At 34.2% G+C, this 20,311-nt stretch overlaps 1 protein-coding gene across 1 annotated transcript in view; it reads right to left on the reverse strand.

The window, feature by feature from the left end:
- The window catches only part of CFAP54 (cilia and flagella associated protein 54), a 103,782-nt gene that overhangs the window by 15,721 nt on the left and 67,750 nt on the right, over positions 1-20,311 (reverse strand). Inside the window, exons 48-61 of the mRNA XM_077178734.1 lie at positions 19,461-19,583; positions 18,509-18,562; positions 16,997-17,213; positions 16,564-16,658; positions 14,859-15,028; positions 9,627-9,729; positions 8,134-8,272; positions 7,059-7,216; positions 6,676-6,861; positions 5,337-5,463; positions 4,882-5,034; positions 3,744-3,849; positions 1,110-1,215; positions 274-363 (exon numbers count right to left, since the gene is read on the reverse strand). Coding sequence (XP_077034849.1) covers positions 274-363; positions 1,110-1,215; positions 3,744-3,849; positions 4,882-5,034; positions 5,337-5,463; positions 6,676-6,861; positions 7,059-7,216; positions 8,134-8,272; positions 9,627-9,729; positions 14,859-15,028; positions 16,564-16,658; positions 16,997-17,213; positions 18,509-18,562; positions 19,461-19,583 — 1,827 coding nt within the window. The remainder of the gene's footprint in view (positions 1-273; positions 364-1,109; positions 1,216-3,743; positions 3,850-4,881; positions 5,035-5,336; positions 5,464-6,675; positions 6,862-7,058; positions 7,217-8,133; positions 8,273-9,626; positions 9,730-14,858; positions 15,029-16,563; positions 16,659-16,996; positions 17,214-18,508; positions 18,563-19,460; positions 19,584-20,311) is intronic.

The raw sequence follows: 20,311 nt of genomic DNA on the forward strand, positions 1-20,311 counted from the left end.
TCAAATACATGTGAACACATATCAAGTCATGCGCCATTTCATTTGCACTGAATCAAAGTTAAGGTAAGTAGAGTCATATCTGTCCAAGAGAAATTAAATGCATTATTCAGTGGTCATTTTAATTTTATTAAACAAGACCTATGCCAGAAATTTCAGGAAACCTTAACACTCTTGTTTGCATTGCCTTATTTGCTTGTGTAAGTAGAATAAGATGACATGTAAAAAAAAAAAACCTAAAAAATAAAAATTACCTCTTCAGAATATTGCACCAACCTGTGAAGCTGCTCTTATTGCAATCCAGGCTTGTGCTTTGTACACTTCTGATTTCATAGCCTCCTCAGAAGCCCGATCTTCAGAATAGGTCTAAAAATTATATGCCAGTTCATAATCAGGATTCTAAATATATTACAGTAAAATATATTCTAAACATAGAAGAAAGTCCTCCAACTTATAAAGTAATTGTTTTATTTCTAAGTTGTAAAAATTGGCATTGAATGTAAATCCATGCATTAAATGCTAAAAACAACAACAAAAAAATCTAGAGCATACTAATTGGTTGCTCCTGGAAAAAGTTTTCTCAGAGCAGCTTATACTATGGTCATTACTGTATACAGTGTTGCTATCATATTCCCCTTTTCTGAATCTTAATTACCTCTTTTCTCTAATGCTACACATTTTGCTTTCCATCTATGGCTCGTAGGAACTTTCATGTGATTAAAGACACTTCTATTTCTCATGCCGTCATTCATATTTGTATAGAAAAATTGAAATTTGATATAGTTAACATTTAAAAAAAAACAGGTTTGAATGTTAAGTACATTTTCCAAGGTACAAATTAATTTGTACATAATGGGAAATGAAAACACTGTCGGTTCTGTGTCTTCCTATTTTATATAGAAAACTATTTTAAATATTATTCAACACAATAAACATGAGAGATAACATCAAACAAGATCAAATTCTATTATATGGTTTCTTTGTGTGATTTTTCTAGGAGGACTCTTAGTTTCAGTATGATATATAAGTTGCTGCAAATAATAATATGGCAAGGTGAACAAAACATATTTCCTGTTTTGAAGAGGCCCCTGCCCAAATGATAGAAAACATACACTAAATTTGGAAGGCACTGAATTATCTGTCTCTGATTCATCCTCATTACTTTCAGCAAAACGGAAATAGGATAGTGCTATTTCGAGGTACGACCGTCTTACTAACCTGTAAGAAACAGCATACAGAATAATCAGCTTAACTATCAAAGTAAGCATTACAGTGATAAAATCTGTCTCCTGCATAAGACTAGCTAGATACCTCACCAAATAAAGCATTCATCCAGCCCCCATCATCTACTTTAAGTGCAACTTCTTTCAGAAATTTAGGAATTCACAAGTCCATGGGTTCCTGTTTTAAAGTGAGTCTAAAACATCTCTATGGTGTGCTTAACAAATAACACCTTCATTTAACAGTACATCAAATATAGTTTTCATTATTTGAAACCAATATTCCATAAATAAATTGCAAATGTTTAGTAAGAAAACCCTAATTCTGCAAAGGAAGTGATCTTCCCATACTGTTTGTCTTCCTTGCTCAAGTTAAGGCATTTATCCATTGCCCTGCTTTCCCTGAAACATAGGTAGCTGAATTTGGATATCAATCAAATTGGGTGCTCAGTCAAACTCTCCCAAGGATCAGCAAAAATACCCACAGTGACCAAACCAGACTTTTGTTTCCTAACTGGGCTCAGATACTAACCTTCTTAGTTTTGAGTTCTGTACAGGAATGTTTCACATTTTCAGACAGTCAAGATGTGAAACATTTTCATCATCAACATCTCAGCTATCCCCATTCTCCTCCTATGTCTCCTTATCTTTTCAGTGATTTTTACAGTAGTATTGTAAACTAAGCAAAAATCATAGAATGGTTTGGATTGGAAGGGGCTTTAAAGTTCGTCTAGTCCCACTCCCTGCAAAGAGCAGGGACTCTTCAACCAGATCAGGTTGCTCAGTGCATCCTTCAACCTTATCTTGAATGCTTTGAGGTACAGGGCATTTATCACCTCTCTGGGCAACCTATTCCAGTGAATCACCATTGTAAAAAATTTCTTCCCAATATCTCGTCTGAATCTACCCTCTTTTAGTTTAAAACCATTACCCATTGTCCTATCTCTACAAGCACTATTAGAAACTTTATCTCCATACTATAAGCCCCCTTTAAATACTGAAAGGCTGCCAAAATGTCTCCCTGGAACCCTTTCTTCTCCAGGCTGAAAATTCCAATTCTCTCAGCGTTTTCTCACAGGAGAGGTTTTCCAGCCTCTCATAATTTTTGTGGGACTCCACTGGACCCGCTCCAACAGGTTCATGTCTCTCTTGTGCTGAGAGCTCCAGAACTAGGTGCAGTACGTCAGGAGGGATTTCATCAGAGAAGAGGGGCAGAATTATTCCCTTCAACCTGCTGAAAATCACTATACCTGGAGAATTTCTCCAACATTTCTATTCCCTATAGGTTTATAGTCTTATGCAGATTCCTCCTGGCTCTGCAGATTTCTTCAGATCTCACTTATGAATTAACTTCCCCAAGCATAGCAACAAACTCCTGCTCACATATTTACTATTCTGGACAGACACATATGGCACAGAGTTGGTTGTTTATATAGCACAATAAATTCCAGCTTTAGTACAATTTGTGTAAAGCAAGATACAAAAGTCAGAGTGCTGCACAGTTAAAGACTGAGCAAACTAGCTGAAAAGATGGCAAATTCTACACTTGGTTGGCAACAATTTAGTTAAATTTCTATTCTTGCTAACAAAAAAGGATGTGAGACATAAGAAACAACTTTAATTAAATGATACCAGAGACATCACAGGGCTTGTATAAATGTCAGCAGGATGTTAAGTTCTCTAAAACAAGAAAGCCATGGTCCATTGATGTCGCTGTAGATTCTTTTAGAAAGATGGTAGCAAATTAAATGAGAGTGTAGCAAATTAAACTTGCAAAACTTCACCACAGTCCATTTCTGCACCATCTTCCATCATGCTGGCTGCTTGTTGAGGTTTATTACTATGCTACTATTTCTACATTCAGAGTTCTGGTTCATTAACTTAAGTAACAGAATACCCAAACAAGCAAGGTAAATTGCTGCCTTTACACTGTCTCTAACTAGATGTGGTACATTATTCATTTAGACTGGTCAAGAAACAAAAAAACTAAAGTCCAATGTATCAGAGCTGCTTGACAGAATTTATTGGCTGTCTTGGCTCAGCTCTTCAGGCATCTTCTAGGCTGATAACTAATGCCAAAGTCACTGTCCTGATATCTGTTACAAACACATTTCCTACGCTCCTTCTGCCTCTGCTCTTCTGACTATTTCTGGCTGGTAACCTTTTCAAGCTGGATTTCTGTTATCTGGAAGGGGGCAGACCACAGCTCATCCTCCGAAATATGAATAAACCTCCTGTTTAATTGATAGCTCTGTTCTTAGTGTTGACAGATAGGGCACAAATTTGGAAATAGAACAGAAAGCTGTAACTTTTGTGAAGTGTTTAAAAATGCTTTTAAATGTTCTTATCATTTGTTTTAAATAAGAGAATAAATATCAACTAGCTCTTCTCTATTGAAATAAAACTCTCTAAAACATAAAAGATACTCCATAATAGAAGTCCCAGACCAAATCTCAAAAAAATGTTTTAAAATTATATTCATGTATGATTTAAATTCTTTTCAAAGTTATATAGCTAGATTCTTACTCATATTTTTGATCATGTTGCTGGCTGAGCTTAATAGCTTCAAACAGGGTTTCAACAGCTTGAGATGACTTACTGCCTGTTTCTCTTGTTTGGCGTTTTACCTTACCTTAGAAAGAAAGACAGAAAGTAGATTTTCATGATGTTAATAATTTTTCTTCTGTAAGACCCACCCAATCTGTTTTTCCCTCCAGAAAAGTTAAACAACACAATAAATTATCTATTCTCCTTCTGTTAAGCAAGATCTTTTCCAGTATACTTAAAAGGTAATGCACAATGCTTGTATAACAATTCACAGAGTAGCTGAAATAACCAAACTCGGGAATCATAATGACCCCTAACATTTCCTGATCCCAACTAGCAGAGCATTGTGTATGAGGAGTTAATGAGCAGGCACAGGCCTGTTCTGTGCTGTGCTGCACACACGGTGCCCCTCAGGTCCGTGTTGTGCTGGGCACATCCCACAGGATAAACGCAGCCAGCTTGCTGTAACAGAAGAGTCTGTTGGCAACATCTTCTCAGTACCTCTCTGTGAAAGTGAAGCAAGAGGTTCTTATGCGAACATGCTTTTTGTTTGACAGTAGAAATAATGAATAGCATTGTTTTCTCCCAAGAACAGCTAAGAGACGAAAATGAGTCAACTTTTTCACAGACACGTTGTGCTACACCCTGATTGGAAGCACGTTCAACACTGCACAACTTGGAATTCTCGGCCTCTGCAGTAATAGGAGATTATTTACACTGTCACATTTTTCTTTTGTTAACTCCCGAAAATGGCATTTTAAGAGATACATTACAAAGTCTTCAATGTTTTTCTGGCTGGGATTCTCACAAACCAACACATAATGCAAAATAGATGGTGCAAAATATAATGTTCTTAATCTTGTTGGCCACACCCTTGGATGCCTGCTAACATACAGATGAAAGTAGCTCTAATCTAGTTTTGAAATTAATTGTCGAATAATGCATCCTGAACTCCTGTGGTGTGGTACTAAACACAGGAGAGAGATCTGCATCTGGAGACATTAAGAAATGTCCAAATTTATTCTAGTTTTACTGTAAAATGTCTCCATTTTAAGAGACATCATGCATAACATTTCCTAGGATGGCACTTGGGATATACAAACAGGGGTTTATTTACCCATCTGAAAAAGAAGTTCAACTTCCAACTCTATTTTTTTTGCTGCAGCTGCTCTGCAAAGATTCAATGCTGATTCTAAATGCCTGAGAGCATGTAGCCATTGCAAGGGATGTCTTGCAGCTGTGGAAGCTACTTTTTCAGCTAATGTGCATCCTAAAAAAAAAGGAAACAGCTCTTTGTAAATTATTTAGTAGACAACCAATTAATGCAAAATTAAGCTAATTCCTGAGAAGAAATGCTGCTACATATTTGCTGTTACAATCCAATTCTCAAAAATTCAAGTGATTGATGGATATAAATACAAAGCTATAATAGTGTTTCAGTATTGTATGATGCCATGGAGGTTTACCTAGGCCACTCAAAAGAAGCCCAAGCTACACCAACCAACCCATTCATAAAATATGAGTGAAAATTTACCAAAATTTAAAAATAATAATGAGTTGTGTCTTGCTTACCAATTTTCATTTTGACTAGAGCTAGCAAGTTAATATGTGGCAGGTAGATATTCTTCGAGGGTAGGACCAGGCAAGTCAATGTACTGTCTTCTCCTTGCCATTCAATGAGTTCACCACAATCAAAAATCTACAGAAAGAGCATGCTCAGTAAAATCAAGTTGCAGATAGCAAATTAAATAGCAGTTTAAGTAAGTCAGGTATTGCAAAACTGAAATGTCTTGAAAAGAGCACTAGAAAAGGATTCAATAATCCTGAATTCCTGTACTTTAGTGTATACTTGTCTTGCAGAAGAGTCTTGTGATGCAAAAAAACAATTTTAATGAACTCTTGATTGAATTTAGTAATTCTAGGCTTTGGTTTTTAAAAGAGAACTCCCTAAAATCAGTCTTTTAGAAATAGATCTCACAAGTAACCAAAGCCCTGGAAAGAAACTGTCATTTCTACACAGAAATCTGACATCCAGCAAAGGCCGGAAAAGAAAGAGAAATTAGCATGTAGGGGGCCAGTCAAACCTTTCATTCATGGAGATAAGACAATGGGGAGACATTGTAAAGTGTCAAGTCACTTGAAGGTTAGCAAGTCTCACAGTGGGAAGTTTGAGTCTGAAGTGATTCATAAGATTCTTTATTACTTGGTGAAATAAATATTTCGGTGGATTAAACTTGCGTTTTAGAAAATATGAGGAAAAAGAGTTTGATCTAAAAACTTTCCTCTATAACCTCTACCAAGTTCAGATAAAAATGTCTATTTTTGTATCCCAAATAGGTAAATGGTCTAGTGCTCTCACAAAGTTCATGTCTTTAAATTTATTTTTTAATTACGTATTTAAATTTTTACATGGAAATTATTTCTTCATACCAGTTGTAACAATCCATCAGCCTAAAATATCTTGCTATTTCAAATAGATTGTCCTGATTCAAATTATTCTAAGACACAAAGCTAAGTTCTTGGATGCTTAAGACTTAGGAATTTAATGAGATCTACATTCTCCCTGAGGTGTTGAGTAAGAACATGTTTTTCATTGCAAATGGGAAAAGTGAGTGTTCTGCATCTCTTTAGAAGTCAAACTACCTATTTCTTTTTTCACATTTGGATGTGTATTTTGCAACTATTCGATATTTTTAAATTCTGTGAAAACACCAGACTTCACATGTGAACATGCTTGATGAGTGTGGATAAAGAAGATTTGGTAAGATGAACGACTTCTTTACACTATTCTAATGTATTTAAAACTGATCAGTTACTAGGAGCAGCCCTTCTTAATAACTGATAAAATAACTTCCAGGATAAATAATTAGGGCTGTTGGAAGGATTTGGAAATGCACCGACATGTACTCACTGCTTTAATGGTAAGCTTATGTGCCAAAACAAGCAAGTTAAATGGTTCCACTGCAGAAGAGAAATGTTCTGAGTCCTCTACTACTTGCAGTGGCAGTATGTCTGCCAGCAGAAGCAGGCTTTTCACAAAAGTCAAAGAAGCTGGCAGGGAAATAAATGTATCCTCTTGGAGTAAACCGATGATATTCTGTTTGGACACAGACAACATAAATCAGAGCAGTTACTATATTCCTGTCTATTTATGAGGACAAAGCACACAAAGAGGAAAAAAAAAATCTATTTTAGAGGCGCTATTTCAAACTTATTTAATGCTGCCATCAGCTGTTCTGACTACACAAAAAATTCATCAGAGAAAAGCAAACAGTTTTTCTTTTGTGTTCAAACCTGCAAAAGAAGTTTAATGTCTGCCACCGGACGTTTTTCTTGCAGGTCAAGAATAGCAGCTTGCACCATCATTTCAGCCTGAGTCTCAATATCACCAAAGGCTTCTGCCTCTAATATTACTTCTTTTATCACACTTCTGCGCTCAGCCACATCATTTCCTAAAAGAAGAGAACATATGAATAGTAAAAATACAATAGAAAAGGTTTTATTGTGTGTTCTACCATTCTTAAGTATTTCTACACTAAAAAGTTACAGAAAATATGACATTATGAATTCCACATTGCACGTGTACCATTTCATCAATTTTTTGTCAAATTTACTTTAAAAAAAAAAAAATCACTTAGTTTCTAAACAGCACGAGATGTAAGTTCATCCAAATGCATGCTTTTTATGCAAGCCACCAACATAAATATTAAGGTATTTGAGATTTGTTCTACTTATCCAAAAATCTGATTTTAGTTAAAATTGCAAAATAGTAACAGCGTGCAGAGAAATTATCCAGAACTGATTAAGTAAGAATTTGGCAAGAGACTTAGACTGATTTTGAAACTTAAGTGAGCATCAGAGTTGTTCATAGAACCAAGGAATGAAAAACATTTTATTCATAACCAAACTTCAAAAAATGTATTTTGCAATATCTCTCTTAAAGCCTTAAAAAATTAACCTGGAACATTTTTAGCAGCTTTGTAGGGATATTTCATTTATTTGAGATATAGAAAGCAAAAAATATTTTGAGACTTTTGAAAGCAGAAGTACTCAGCAACAGCAATTTTTGAAACAACCACACTTTCTTAATTACACTAGAACATTTGAAACTTTCAGGTACAGTTATGAAAAGATAGTGACTATTAAATGAAAATTAATATAATACTTTCTGTTTTCATGTTTTAGGAGAGAATGTGCTCATAAATATATTTTACTTTTTGGATTGGATGAATTTAACACAAATAATTGTTCAGTGACAATACAGCCCCAGATTTAATATTAGTATTTTTTAATTATGAATAAGAATTGTGACTGTATAGGTTCATTTGCCCATTATAATCCCAAAATCTAAAGTAAGAAAGTGGAGTACCTTTCTTTTCACCAATACCATGTATCTGTGCCATGAGTGCAGTCACTAACATTGCTCGGCACCTCAGCCACAAATGTACATTCACGTGTCCTTGTGCTGTTACACGGGGAGGGAGTGAAACACCTTCTGTGGCGGAGTCCTATTAAGTCCCAAAAGCAAGAAAAATGTTACTTTCTGAGTAACATATTTTACTACAAACAAGGCAACAGGCCTTGTTAAATTATTACAAATATCTTACAAATAATAGCAACATTCTAAACAGAAATTTATTTGAAGGCTAGATACATATTTTTGATAACAGGAGGCCATTTATTATTTAAATTTTAATATATATAAAATAATTTTTAGCACTGAATAGTAAAATACTTTTTATGTGAGACTCCATAAATATATCTATATACTATATTTTTTATGAAGAATAATTCTAAGAGTTTGGATATTTTCCACTCAAATGGGAACATTACACAAATTTCTGAGGCACATAAAAGTCTAATTTTAGAGGAGGATCAGTATCAGTTTCTGGTATCACAATAATGACTAGAAAGAAATTTTTGGTTTTTGATTTCTAGTTTTTTGTGTTTCTAGTGTTTAGAAACATTAGCGTAATGTACAAAAATATTAGTGTAATGTAGTACTGCAAGTGTTTGTGAGAATGCTCAGCTCAACTCCTTGTTCTATCTTCATATATCCTAAAAACTCTTGCCCTTGCTAAAATTCTACACTCCATGTTCTACTATTGTTTTCAGCAAGCAATCACTGGACAATGCATCACCTGCATTTTACTTATACAAAAAATCATCGTGACTGATTTGCATTGATGCAAATGAGGAAAAAAAATATAGCTCAGATACTGACTACAGGACCATCCCAAGAAAAGAGGTGCAAGTGCAGGGAGACAGAAGCCCCTGATATGCAACACAAACAGTGTTGCTTGTCCATGTGAGTCAATTTGACTCACTGTGCACTCAAGAGTGACTGTGTGGTGTGAGACCAACAGGCTTTCCAAAGCAGAGGTCAGAATCCCTGTGTTGGACAACAGAAGTCAGCTGAAATCTTGCTCCATGTGCAAGATTTCTCCACAGCAAATCTTGCTCCACAGCAATGATGTGAAATGGTCCATCTGGCTCTTAGAAAGAGAATTCAGTTTTCAATCACAAAATCTAAAGTACCTATACTGAATAATACAAGATTTTCGACTGATAGCTATTTTTTTCACTTCCTTTTTGGTTGAGGGGTTTTAAACAAAAGATTTTCAGTGCTGCCATTTGAGAGTAACAGAAATAAAAACTGTATTCCTAACCTCATATAAATTATAATGATGATCACAGACACATTAAGCACACCTTCAGCGAGCAGGTATCCAAAGCATGTCAAAGATCATTTTTTCTCCAGGTGACTGCTATGTTCTAATACTTTGAAAATCGCTCAACACTTAATACAAAAAAGATTAATATACAAAGAAAGATAAGTTTAAAACAAATATCCACACATACCAAATGCTCCCTTTCATCCTTTTCCTCTTGAAAATGTGCCACATCCACGCAAAAAACTCTGGCATCTTGGAGAAGTCGAATGGCAGAAAAAGCCAAAGCAGCACTGTGGTATAGAGCAATATTATTTAAAAATACTAATTATATTTGCCATTTTATGATTTTATTAAAATAGATACTTCATTTTTTACTATGCCAGAGCTGTAAATGACCAGCTACCAACTTTTGCTTCAGTAAAACATGATTACACTCAGACTATTTTCTGAATTTGGAGGCACTGCATTATGAAAGTGACAAAAGAGCAGTAAGAGAATAAGTCTTGCCAATAGTAGACATAACCTGAAAATATTTCACTGTTAGGGTGGTCAGCATTGGAATAGGTTGCCCAGGTACATGGTGGAGTCACCATGCCTAGAGGAGTTTAAGAGACTTCTGGATCTGAGTGATACACAATTTAGTGTTTTAGGGGTCACAGTGGTGATGCTGGGTTGATGGTTGGACTTGATGAGCTCAATGATTCCACTATTTTATCAATAGCATATAAGCTCAAATATATCATATTCTGTTGGAGTAATCAAAACAGAACTCCATTATAATTTCCAGTTACACACAGAATCATAAAATCATTTTGGCTGGCAAAGACCTCTAAGATTGTCGAGTCCAACTTTTAGAACCAGTCAAATCAGTAGATCAAGACCAACCATGGCATATCTATCTTCAGGAATAAGTTCTTAGAAATTAGAAGATGTAGAAATACTGAAAATTACAAGATATATTAGGAGAGTTCTATATCATCCACAACTAAGCCTAATACCTTTCTCCTTAAAACTTTTCCTGGCTATACATTAATCCTCCTGTTAAATCCACATGGTCAAATACTCACAGGATCTTAGTAAACACCACCAAGGTGATGAGGCAAAACCTCATCAGTAAGAAATCACATGACATTGCATCTACTGTACTCCCTGCCCCATATCTTAAATTTTTTTCTGGAGTTCACTCTGAACAGCACCTTTGAAAGATAAAGACACCATTAGGACTGGTGCAGCATTAACCCTATGTGTCAAAAAATGATGGGATTAGATCACAAAATATTGTCAGGTTTCTTAAAATATGAGCTACTGGGGTTTTCTTTTTTTGCTGTCTTTATAAGCACTCAGATACCCTCAGATAATGTTCCACTTTCATTACATGTACAAAAATGTATATCTACAGCAGCAGACTTTGTGAATACAATTATTTCATGATATGAAGACATCTGCAAAGCCATCATAGACAGAAGACCTTTTCCATACTAGAAATTGTTGTCCAGAGAACACACTACTAAAAATATTCTGAGAATTGCCAAAATCAACGTCTCTTTGTATTGGTTTCTCCCAATTGCACATTTTCCTCTATGTCTGTAAATCTTTACTTTCCTACATCTACTCTAAAACATTTTGGAGTTTGGTTTTGGGGGTTATTTGTTTGGAATCTTTTTATAAATCTCCACGTGCTCTGCCCACAGAAACATTTTTCTAATAATTCTATGCTACCAGAGAGTATGCCTAGCTCACTACTTAAAAGATTTTTTCAGCGGGTTAATTGTTAAAAATGTATAACCAAAGTTCCTATCTATGATGCCTTTTTTTACATAGACTCTCTTTACATAAAGACTGGCTGTTATGAAGCATATAAAAAATAGAAAAGAATTATTAACACCTTTTTATACTGCCAGAACAATGCAAAGATCTTTTAATGCAAGAGAGATTCAAGGTCTGTGTGAATTTACGGCTTTTGAGATGTTCTAGACTAATGGTTGCAAAGGCAAAGATCATGCACCAAGAATTCTGAACAAGAGCTGTACTTCTAAATTACATACATTAATCTGTCAACATATGTATAACCACAGGATGGATAACCTCCTGTTAAGATAAGAGAGCAGCTAAAGTCTTCCTGTCATTTCTGATTCTATCCTCCTTGCTGTTTTTGTGATGCAGACCTGGATGGATTACACCAATTCAGCACAAATAGACCTCAAAGTAGCAAAGAGAACCAAAGCCATTAATATCTTGGTTTTTACATTTCAGAATTCAATCCTCATGAATCTTCTTCATCATCCCTTTACCTCAGTTTTATTCCACAAAATGAAAACAGAATAAATCAATGTTGAATTTGATGATGAGTTACTCTCTAACAACAGAAAAGGTGAAACAGAATTTGCTTATAAAAATTAACAGAAAAATGGATAACACAATGATGTACCCCAGTTGCTTTTTTAAGAGTTCTCCCCTGAAACCAAGGGATCAAAGTTAAAATTACAGTGAAATCTGACTTTTCTTAAAACACTGCTTGAGATGCTATGGTTCACATCTTAAATACCTTGGAGAAGGTACAGCACCTAGGAGTAAATAGGCTATTAACAAATACTAACCTAAATTCCTCAGCACCACTGCCTTGAGTTAACTCCTGTTGTCAACATTTAGCAATATTGAAAATGAGGCTAGTTTTAACTACATGTTTACACATAAATTTTCTTAGTAAAATATAGACCACAAGCCCAAAGATTGATATATCCCTTAAGTCACAATTAATTCACTTTAGCAGAGAATTACACATTTGGTTAATTAAAAAGTTCACATTTATAGGACAGATACCACGTAAGTAGTCTCCTTGAGATCAATGGGATTAGTCCTATACATAAAGTTATTCTGAAGCATACATTTTTTTGCAAGACATAAGCCTGTAATGCAGAAGCTTCCCTTGATGAAATTTTTGTGACCCTCTTCCGCTGTCAACAAGAGTGATGTATCTATATATTTCCCTTGACAAAATACACATCCTTTTATCAGCTGAATCAGAAAGTGACAAGATGATCAAAATAGAAAAGTACAGCTGACTATAACAATTTCACCACTAGGTCATTTTGCCAAAGGAGAAAAAAAAGATGAATTTCTGTAATATCATGCAAAGTTTGATTTCTAGGCTGGCAGGCAGGAAACATTCAGCTGTCTGAGGAAATGTTTCATTTGTATCTGAGGCAGACATATCACAGCTTCCATTGCAGTGCAATAAAAGTGCAAAATAGGTTAAAAAACAACAAACTCTAACTTTATTTTTTCATGTTTTTTTTTCCCTAATACTGACCACCATCAATATATAAGACCCACTAAACAAAAACCCATCAAAAATTTGAGAGTCACAAAAAGTGATCTATACAATGTTTGACATCCATTGAAATCCTTGATATTCTAAGAAAGTTTCTTCAATCTGAGATGTGTTATAAACTAACACAGAAATGAGTCTATAGGATATAAACTGCATGCCAAAAGGAAGGGTCCTGCATTGAAATGTCTTGCATATACTGGAACCAGTTCAGCTGGGTGAGAATGTCTGAGAGAGGACTCTACCCATGCAGGTTTTGCCAAACCTGGTATCAAGCTAAGATTACACACATGATATTTCAGATGTTCCTTGATTACCAGTATACTTTATAAAATTCAGGACACTCAAAAGTATGATGAGGTGACTGTCAGCGACTGATGGATTTCTCCTTGACAATGTATAGTAAATTAATCTAATTCAAAAACCACTGAAATGGATTATTATTTCATGTTGAGAAATGTCCACAAATAACCTACAAGTTCTTCCTTTGCATCTTCCCTAATGACATTATTGCTAAATTATTATAGTCCTAATATCTGAATTTTTGGAAACTGCTTTCTTTTACAATAACATACACAAAAACTGGGGGAAAGGCCACACTGCAGACTGTTACTGTTTTCAGTGCAGTAGGCTATACAGCACTGTGAAGCTCCTGTCCTTGTTAATTATTTTTACTGCTGTACCATAACAATGCAAAAGCAATTGTGCTATTTAAAAGGCACTGATTTTGAGAGTGTTCAGCTGAGAGAAGGAAGGTGGCTTGTTTTGTCACAGAATAAACAATTTTTTTAATTGGGTAAAAAATCCCATTGAGACTGATTTATCAATTGGCCTGATGAGCCACCTACCACTTCAATCTTCACCACTATTTCAACAGTAAAGAAAGGGTTATGTTTTGTTTTTTGTTTTGGTTTTTTTTTTTTTTATGCTTACTGTGCTATAAGATTTATTGTAGCAATTCTGCTGTTTACTTAGATTAGACCTAACAAATCTTACAAATACTGTACAAATACTGATTACATTGTACCAAATCTCAATCTAGTCTGGCACGTGCTATACCTGAGTATGCTCCACCTGCAGTTAGCAATTTGTGAAAAAAAGATTTTTTCCCTCTAATAAAATATTAGATAAAAAGAACTTCACATTGATAACATTATCATGCATTGTTAAACTGACATCCTTCTTACACAAATTAATGTAAAATTACAGGTATGCTAAACAGACGAATCCTCCTAGGTAAAAGGCCAAAACAATGTTTGGAATTTAACATCTACAAAGAGTTAATGTATTTCATACTGTATGTCAAAGAGTTAATATATTTCATACTGTACGTCCAGTATATTCCAAGAACATTAAAGTTGTAACTTCATTAAATTCTCCAAAAGAAATCAGAATCTCAAAAAAAATATCACAGAATTTGTGAATTTTAATTTGGAGAAAATATCAGGCAGTCAGGTAGATATATACAGATACATAGAGATAATTCAGCCATAGAGATAATACAACAGTAATTTAGACTCTATGACTCACAACATAATGCTGCTTAAATCTACTCTTTTGATGTTTACTTCAATGCTTTTTAATCACTGTAATTTAAAAAATAAAATGTTGATGTTTTAATTTGAAACCAATAAGTACATTAAGAAGAAATTTTCCTTTAGGACAGAAACACGGGGCATTCTAGAACAAAGTAGAATTCAGTACTTCAATTAGTGCTCTGCTGTACAATTTAAAATCATAAGAATTCACATGATCTAACATATCCAGACTTTAACCAAAACCATGAAGATTACAACTTTTTCTTTGTTTTTATACACCATTTTATCACAAAAGCATCTCACAGAGAAATTTTAACTGAGTCTCTGGGCCAAGTGAATCTCTGGCCTCATAACTGATCATCTTTTTAAAAAGAAAACAAAGCAGTAATAAAAAAACCAAATTCCAGTGTATCTTACATTTGTAAATATACTAATGGAGTTGTTACAGATGACTACTAAAATTTACGATATTGATGTAGTAATAAAGAAATTATTTTTTTAATCACTGGTGGTGAAGGCTGTGCAAGATAAGGTTGTTCATAGTATTAGTTACCTGAGAGGTGCTTGATGCCTTTGATAAGAAATAGAAGCAAGCTCAAGTTTGGCCTCAATAAGAGCCTCTAAATCTTCCACAGAATACCGAGATATATCTCCATCATATTTTTCCTGTATGTCCTGTACAAGACAGCTAAGAGTTTCTTCAGCTTCTGTCAATAAAATCCCCTAGAGAAGAACACAGCATTTTATGATTTCAAAAATTAAAGAAACTAAAATTTTCTTTAGAAATATTTTTTTCTGTGTACCCTGCTATCCCTGCATCCTAAAATAAATCAACTTAAGTGCAATATGCCTTTTCTATAAATGGGGGTGGGGTGGGTAATTCTGCTTTTGTCAGGTTTTCAGAATCACTGTGTTTAAATCAGCAACATCTTAACTGTGCCTGTACTATTGCCATGCATGCTTAACTCCATATTTTAAGGCTTAGCAATGCTATTCACTAATTTCCCATTCTTTATCTAATAGTTATACTTGATTATTTTATACTATACTTCTCACTATGCTTAGTAATTTAAATAATAAATACAATATTAAAAACAACATTAAAGATGTCAAAAGAAGGATTACATTCTTTATTAGCTATATTTTGACATTTCTGTGTGCAGTATTTATCCTGAAAGTTCAACTATAATTAACAGTCTTTCTGATCAAAAAATCTGTAGGAAGCTGTGAAAAACACATCTAAAAAGAAGTTAATTTTAAATTAAGTCTCAATTGTGGAGCTTTCAGCAGAATTAAAAACTAATTTAAAGGTTTGTATCATCCAATACATTATTTTGATCAAAATTCAGAGCTCGACTTAAAAAAAAAATCACAAAAAAAGCAAACCATAAAAACTCCTCCAAAAGAATAGAATAGTTAAAGAAAAAATAAGAGTAAGAAATATATTATGCCTCTTAATTGAGCATTATTCAATTCAAATGAACATTTCTATTCTAGTTATTTTCGAGTTGCTATTTTCAAGTTATAATAAAACTTTCAAGTTTCTAGCGTTTGACCTATACCAACTGCCATACAAAATCATCCTCCCTTCTCCAGACATACTTTTGGTTTTTGTTTGTTTGTAAAAATGGCCAAAAGGAGACACTTCCAAAGGGAAAGGCCCCTCTGAATGAAGAATATGTCAGCCCTTTATTTTGGTCTCTTTGTGATGTGAAACTGGCAAGCATAAAGTTTACAATGAAACAAAACAAAATCCAACTTAAAAAAAACCCCTTCAAACAAAAAAGCTGATAAGCTGCATGTTTTCTTCAAAATAAAGTACCAGAAGGAGCTACATGAAAAATTTGAAATATTTCACACATGAGAACGGTAGAGAATGCTTTTTTATTTGTATAGCATATTGGCCCATCAAAGAGTCTCTGATGTTCTACAGATGGAACTCTCTGAAAGGAGATTATTTTTTCTTGAAATCCCATTGTCTTTACCCTTTATGCTGAAATAGTCATACTGAGATCTGATTGTGGAAATATTTCCCATCATTTGAAAAATGATGCACCAAAAATGAAAAATGATTACACCAAATTGTCAACACTTCATGCACAGCTAGTAAGGCTACAGTCAAATTAGAAACAGAAATTTACAGTCTCCTTTTTCATACCATCCTCTCATCATAAATTCTTTTACAGTGAAGGCATTAACGAGGTTTTTTGGATCAATCTGCATTTTCTTAATCCTTTTCTCCTAAAAATCAAAATTACCTTCAGCATGGCCATATTTAATTCATCTTTACAGTCAACAAGATGCACCATTCTGTCTCTTTGTTCCTGTTGTCTTGAATCTTGATCAGCATCAACTGCCAAATACATTGCAGATAAAATTTCAGATTACAGATGCAGAACCAAAGCATTCTCAGTAATTTGAAGAACATAGTCCTTTTCTCTCTACTTACAACTGGGACTTTCAACATCAAAATAAGTAATAATGAAACAAATTAATAATAATAGTGGTAGAAGAATAATAAAAGAACCTTAACAAGTCTTACTGCTTATTTCAACAATTACTGAATTTTTTCAGCAACATTTAAAATTAATATTGTTCATAGTATGACATATTAACTCATATGCAGTTAAAAGTGAAAAAAAAAAAGCTTGAAAGAATATAAATAAACTTTTCCACCATCCTTATAATTACCTTTTACATTTGATGCTGTAGTTTTGCTTGGCTCTGGCAAGTTGTTGTTGTCAACAAAATACAAATTTTTTTCAACTTTTTCAGGTATCTTATTTATTGTGGCAGAAAGACAAATGATGAGATGCATTTTGGCTAAGGTTAATTTATTCATCATTTGTGGGTTGCACAGTGGCGCCACTGTTAAAGACAGACTCCAATTAAATGTATCTTCCAGTACCTACAAGAAGGTTAACAACTGGGATTATTTGAAATGACACATTTTACATTTTTCTTGTTTAAGACATATTCTGTTTCTATTAATAATGACACAAATCAACAATTAACATGAATAATATTAGTAATATTCTCATTTATTATGAATAAGTTGGGTTTTTTCCAAACTTCACCCCTCAGTAGCACTTGCTACAGCCTCAGAGATTGGTTTTACAGCACAAGGTGCATCTATGAAGTTATAGCTATTATCACTGCAAGTTCTAGTTTTCTGCATTGTAGGTGAATCTGTAGTGCAAAAATCTCAACTCAATGTCTGCTGTTAAAAAAGGAAAAAAATTATTGTATCACATCATTCTAGCATATTTCATAGACTCTTTTTGTTATTCATTTTAGCATTCTTGTTTTATCATGAGTTTAATAGTCTCACTTTAGATTAATAAATTTAGAAGTTGAAAGTCTACACAGATTTGCAAGATCGTGAGTCCAGTAACAGCACCACATATACTGTGAAGTGTTCAAATCAAAAGATAATGCACAACTTCAAAATAAATCAGAAACTAGTGAGATCAAAAGCTGTCAAGATACACTTCTCATTTCCATTCTGTAATAGCAACTGTTGTAGGAGACACACAAGCATACTGTAAACAAGAGAGAAAAGTGGAGGGGACAAGATAGGGATTGTAATTTACCAATTTGCTTTAATGGTACAACTTTTTCACATTCTGCTAACATTTACCCCTACCAGCTCAATGGATCCATAAGAAGGTTAATAAAAGGAAATTATAAAACTGAAAAACACAAAAGAAGTTAGGGATAAGTCGGTGATTTTAAATAAAATCAGAAAATGACTGTTTAGACACTGGTTTATAGAGTGACCATTTTAATTTTTTTTTTCCCCTAGAAATGGACTTCAACCCGCATCTGAGTTAAGTCTATCAAGACAACTCTGATTGAGAGAAATTATAACATTAAAAGCCTGACACTCTCAATGTTTAGCAGGATAAGCACCTGACCATACCGCACCAAAGCCTGAATACTTCCATTACTGTGTTTTGCACAGAAAAGCCACAGATTTGTACACACTAGATCTCCCATGTGAAAAATGGTGAAAATGGTAGCTGCCCTTCCCTTGAGAGGTCAGTCATAAAATTGAAAATTTAGGAAATAGTAATCTATTGAGAAGAGTATGTCTTCTATTTACAGGATTTTTTAATAATAACAAGGATATTTTCTCTTAAGACAGAGAAGTAAATATTTTTGTATAGCATAAAACATTTACCTCTTTCAGGTTTTTTTTACCTGCAAATTTGTATCAGTCATGAGAGGTTTTGAGGTATCAAATTTCTGTGAGGCCTGCAAGATGGAAAAAGCAAAAGTAATGTGTTACAATATGAGTATAAAACCAATGAGTTAATAAAGGTGGGAAGAGGGAAATTTCCCTTCAAATCAGCTAATTTAACTCAATTTGCTCGGCTTCACTGTCTGTAACTCAGGGTAAAGGAAATAAACATGAAGTTTGTCCAATGCTTGACAACCTTTTTGGTGAAAAAAAATTTCCTACTGTTCATGCTGAATTTCACCTGGTGCTCTGTCCAGAAGTCTTTTGTCACATCACCTACCCAAAAGCACCACTCAGATAAGGAAGACCTTGATTACATTCATCCAGGATTAAATCATTATCTTATTTTGGCAAGAAAGACTGGTTATGGAGGAGGCTTACCCAACAACCTGATCTGCCTGCACAGGTATGCTTACAGCAAGACAAGAGTCCAGGTCAACTGTTAACAGCTTCCAACCCTTGGAGCACATTAGTGACCAGATAAAGGGAAAATCAAATTGACCTACCTGGGGGGATGTGAGTTCAAGGCTCTGTGGGCAGCAATAGCCATTACGGCCCAGCATCTCCTGAGGCTGCCCTCACCCTCCCCAGGGCACAAGAGCCCATGTCAGCTTTATCCATACTTTCCATGCCTGCATATGAAACCACACACTGTTTTTTCGACAGTAATATCTGCAGTACTCAGTAATATCTCAGTACTCAGTGTATAAAACACGTTTCAAAATTGATTTTTGTTCCTGCTGTTTAGTGAGAGAATTTAATGTCATTCAAAGCCTACTATTTGATTCATCTATTCAAAGAAAATTAGGATTTCCTTAGGAACATGTAACAACTTGCAGATATGGAGTATGTGCAGTTTCATGAAGAAAAATGGATTGTTACAGCTCAATGTCATACTTTTCTGGTGTTTACCTGCACTTGTTCAGTACATCTGTATCCTGCTGGTATTTTCCATGGAATTCTCTCTCCCGAAATAAGCAAAGACAGCTCATGAAAGGCCTCCGTAAAAAATCCTATATCTGTAAGTACTTTAATCTATGAAAAAATGACAAAGCCTCTGATTTGAATGTTATTCATTATTCTTTTTTCTCAAAATAAAATGTGTTTAAAGGTAATTTTCAAATAGATTTGGCAACCAGAATAGTACATTGATGGAGAATGATCTTCAATGGAAAGAAATCTTTTACATATTATAGTGAATAATTTCAAAGATGTGTCTTTCACCTTTAAAAGCAAATTCTTTAAAAACTTCGTCCTGAATAAGGGAAAGAACTTGCTTCATCTGGTAAGAGTTTTGACTGCCTGTCCAAGCTCAGCCCCTTAAAAAATCTGTTTCACAGTTTTTACACATCTTAGTCTTGTAGTACTCAGCTACTCTACCTAGCCCATATCAACATTTCCTGAAAATATCTAAAAACAATGTCACTTTGACTCTTAATACTCTTAAAAACTCTTGATAATCAGATGTTTAAAAAAAAAAAACAACAGAACTCCCAAATTATTTAAACAACAACAACAACAAAAGGTAAACATTAGTGGAAAGACAAAAATCTGTTCCTAGATTTCATGGAACCTTGTTCTACCATGATAGTAAGAACACATCCAGAAGTAAACATTTGGGGAAAAAAACAGTCATTCATGTTTTGCACTTAAAAAAACATTTCAAAGAAAAGTGGAACAAGATAAAAAATAACAAGTGAGAAGTCTGGATCAAAGAAAGAAAAGCTCCTCTTCATTAAAAAGAGAGTAGAAAGAATTTATGG

Source organism: Agelaius phoeniceus, chromosome 5 (assembly GCF_051311805.1).
Source record: "Agelaius phoeniceus isolate bAgePho1 chromosome 5, bAgePho1.hap1, whole genome shotgun sequence".
NCBI classification, from domain to species: domain Eukaryota; kingdom Metazoa; phylum Chordata; class Aves; order Passeriformes; family Icteridae; genus Agelaius; species Agelaius phoeniceus.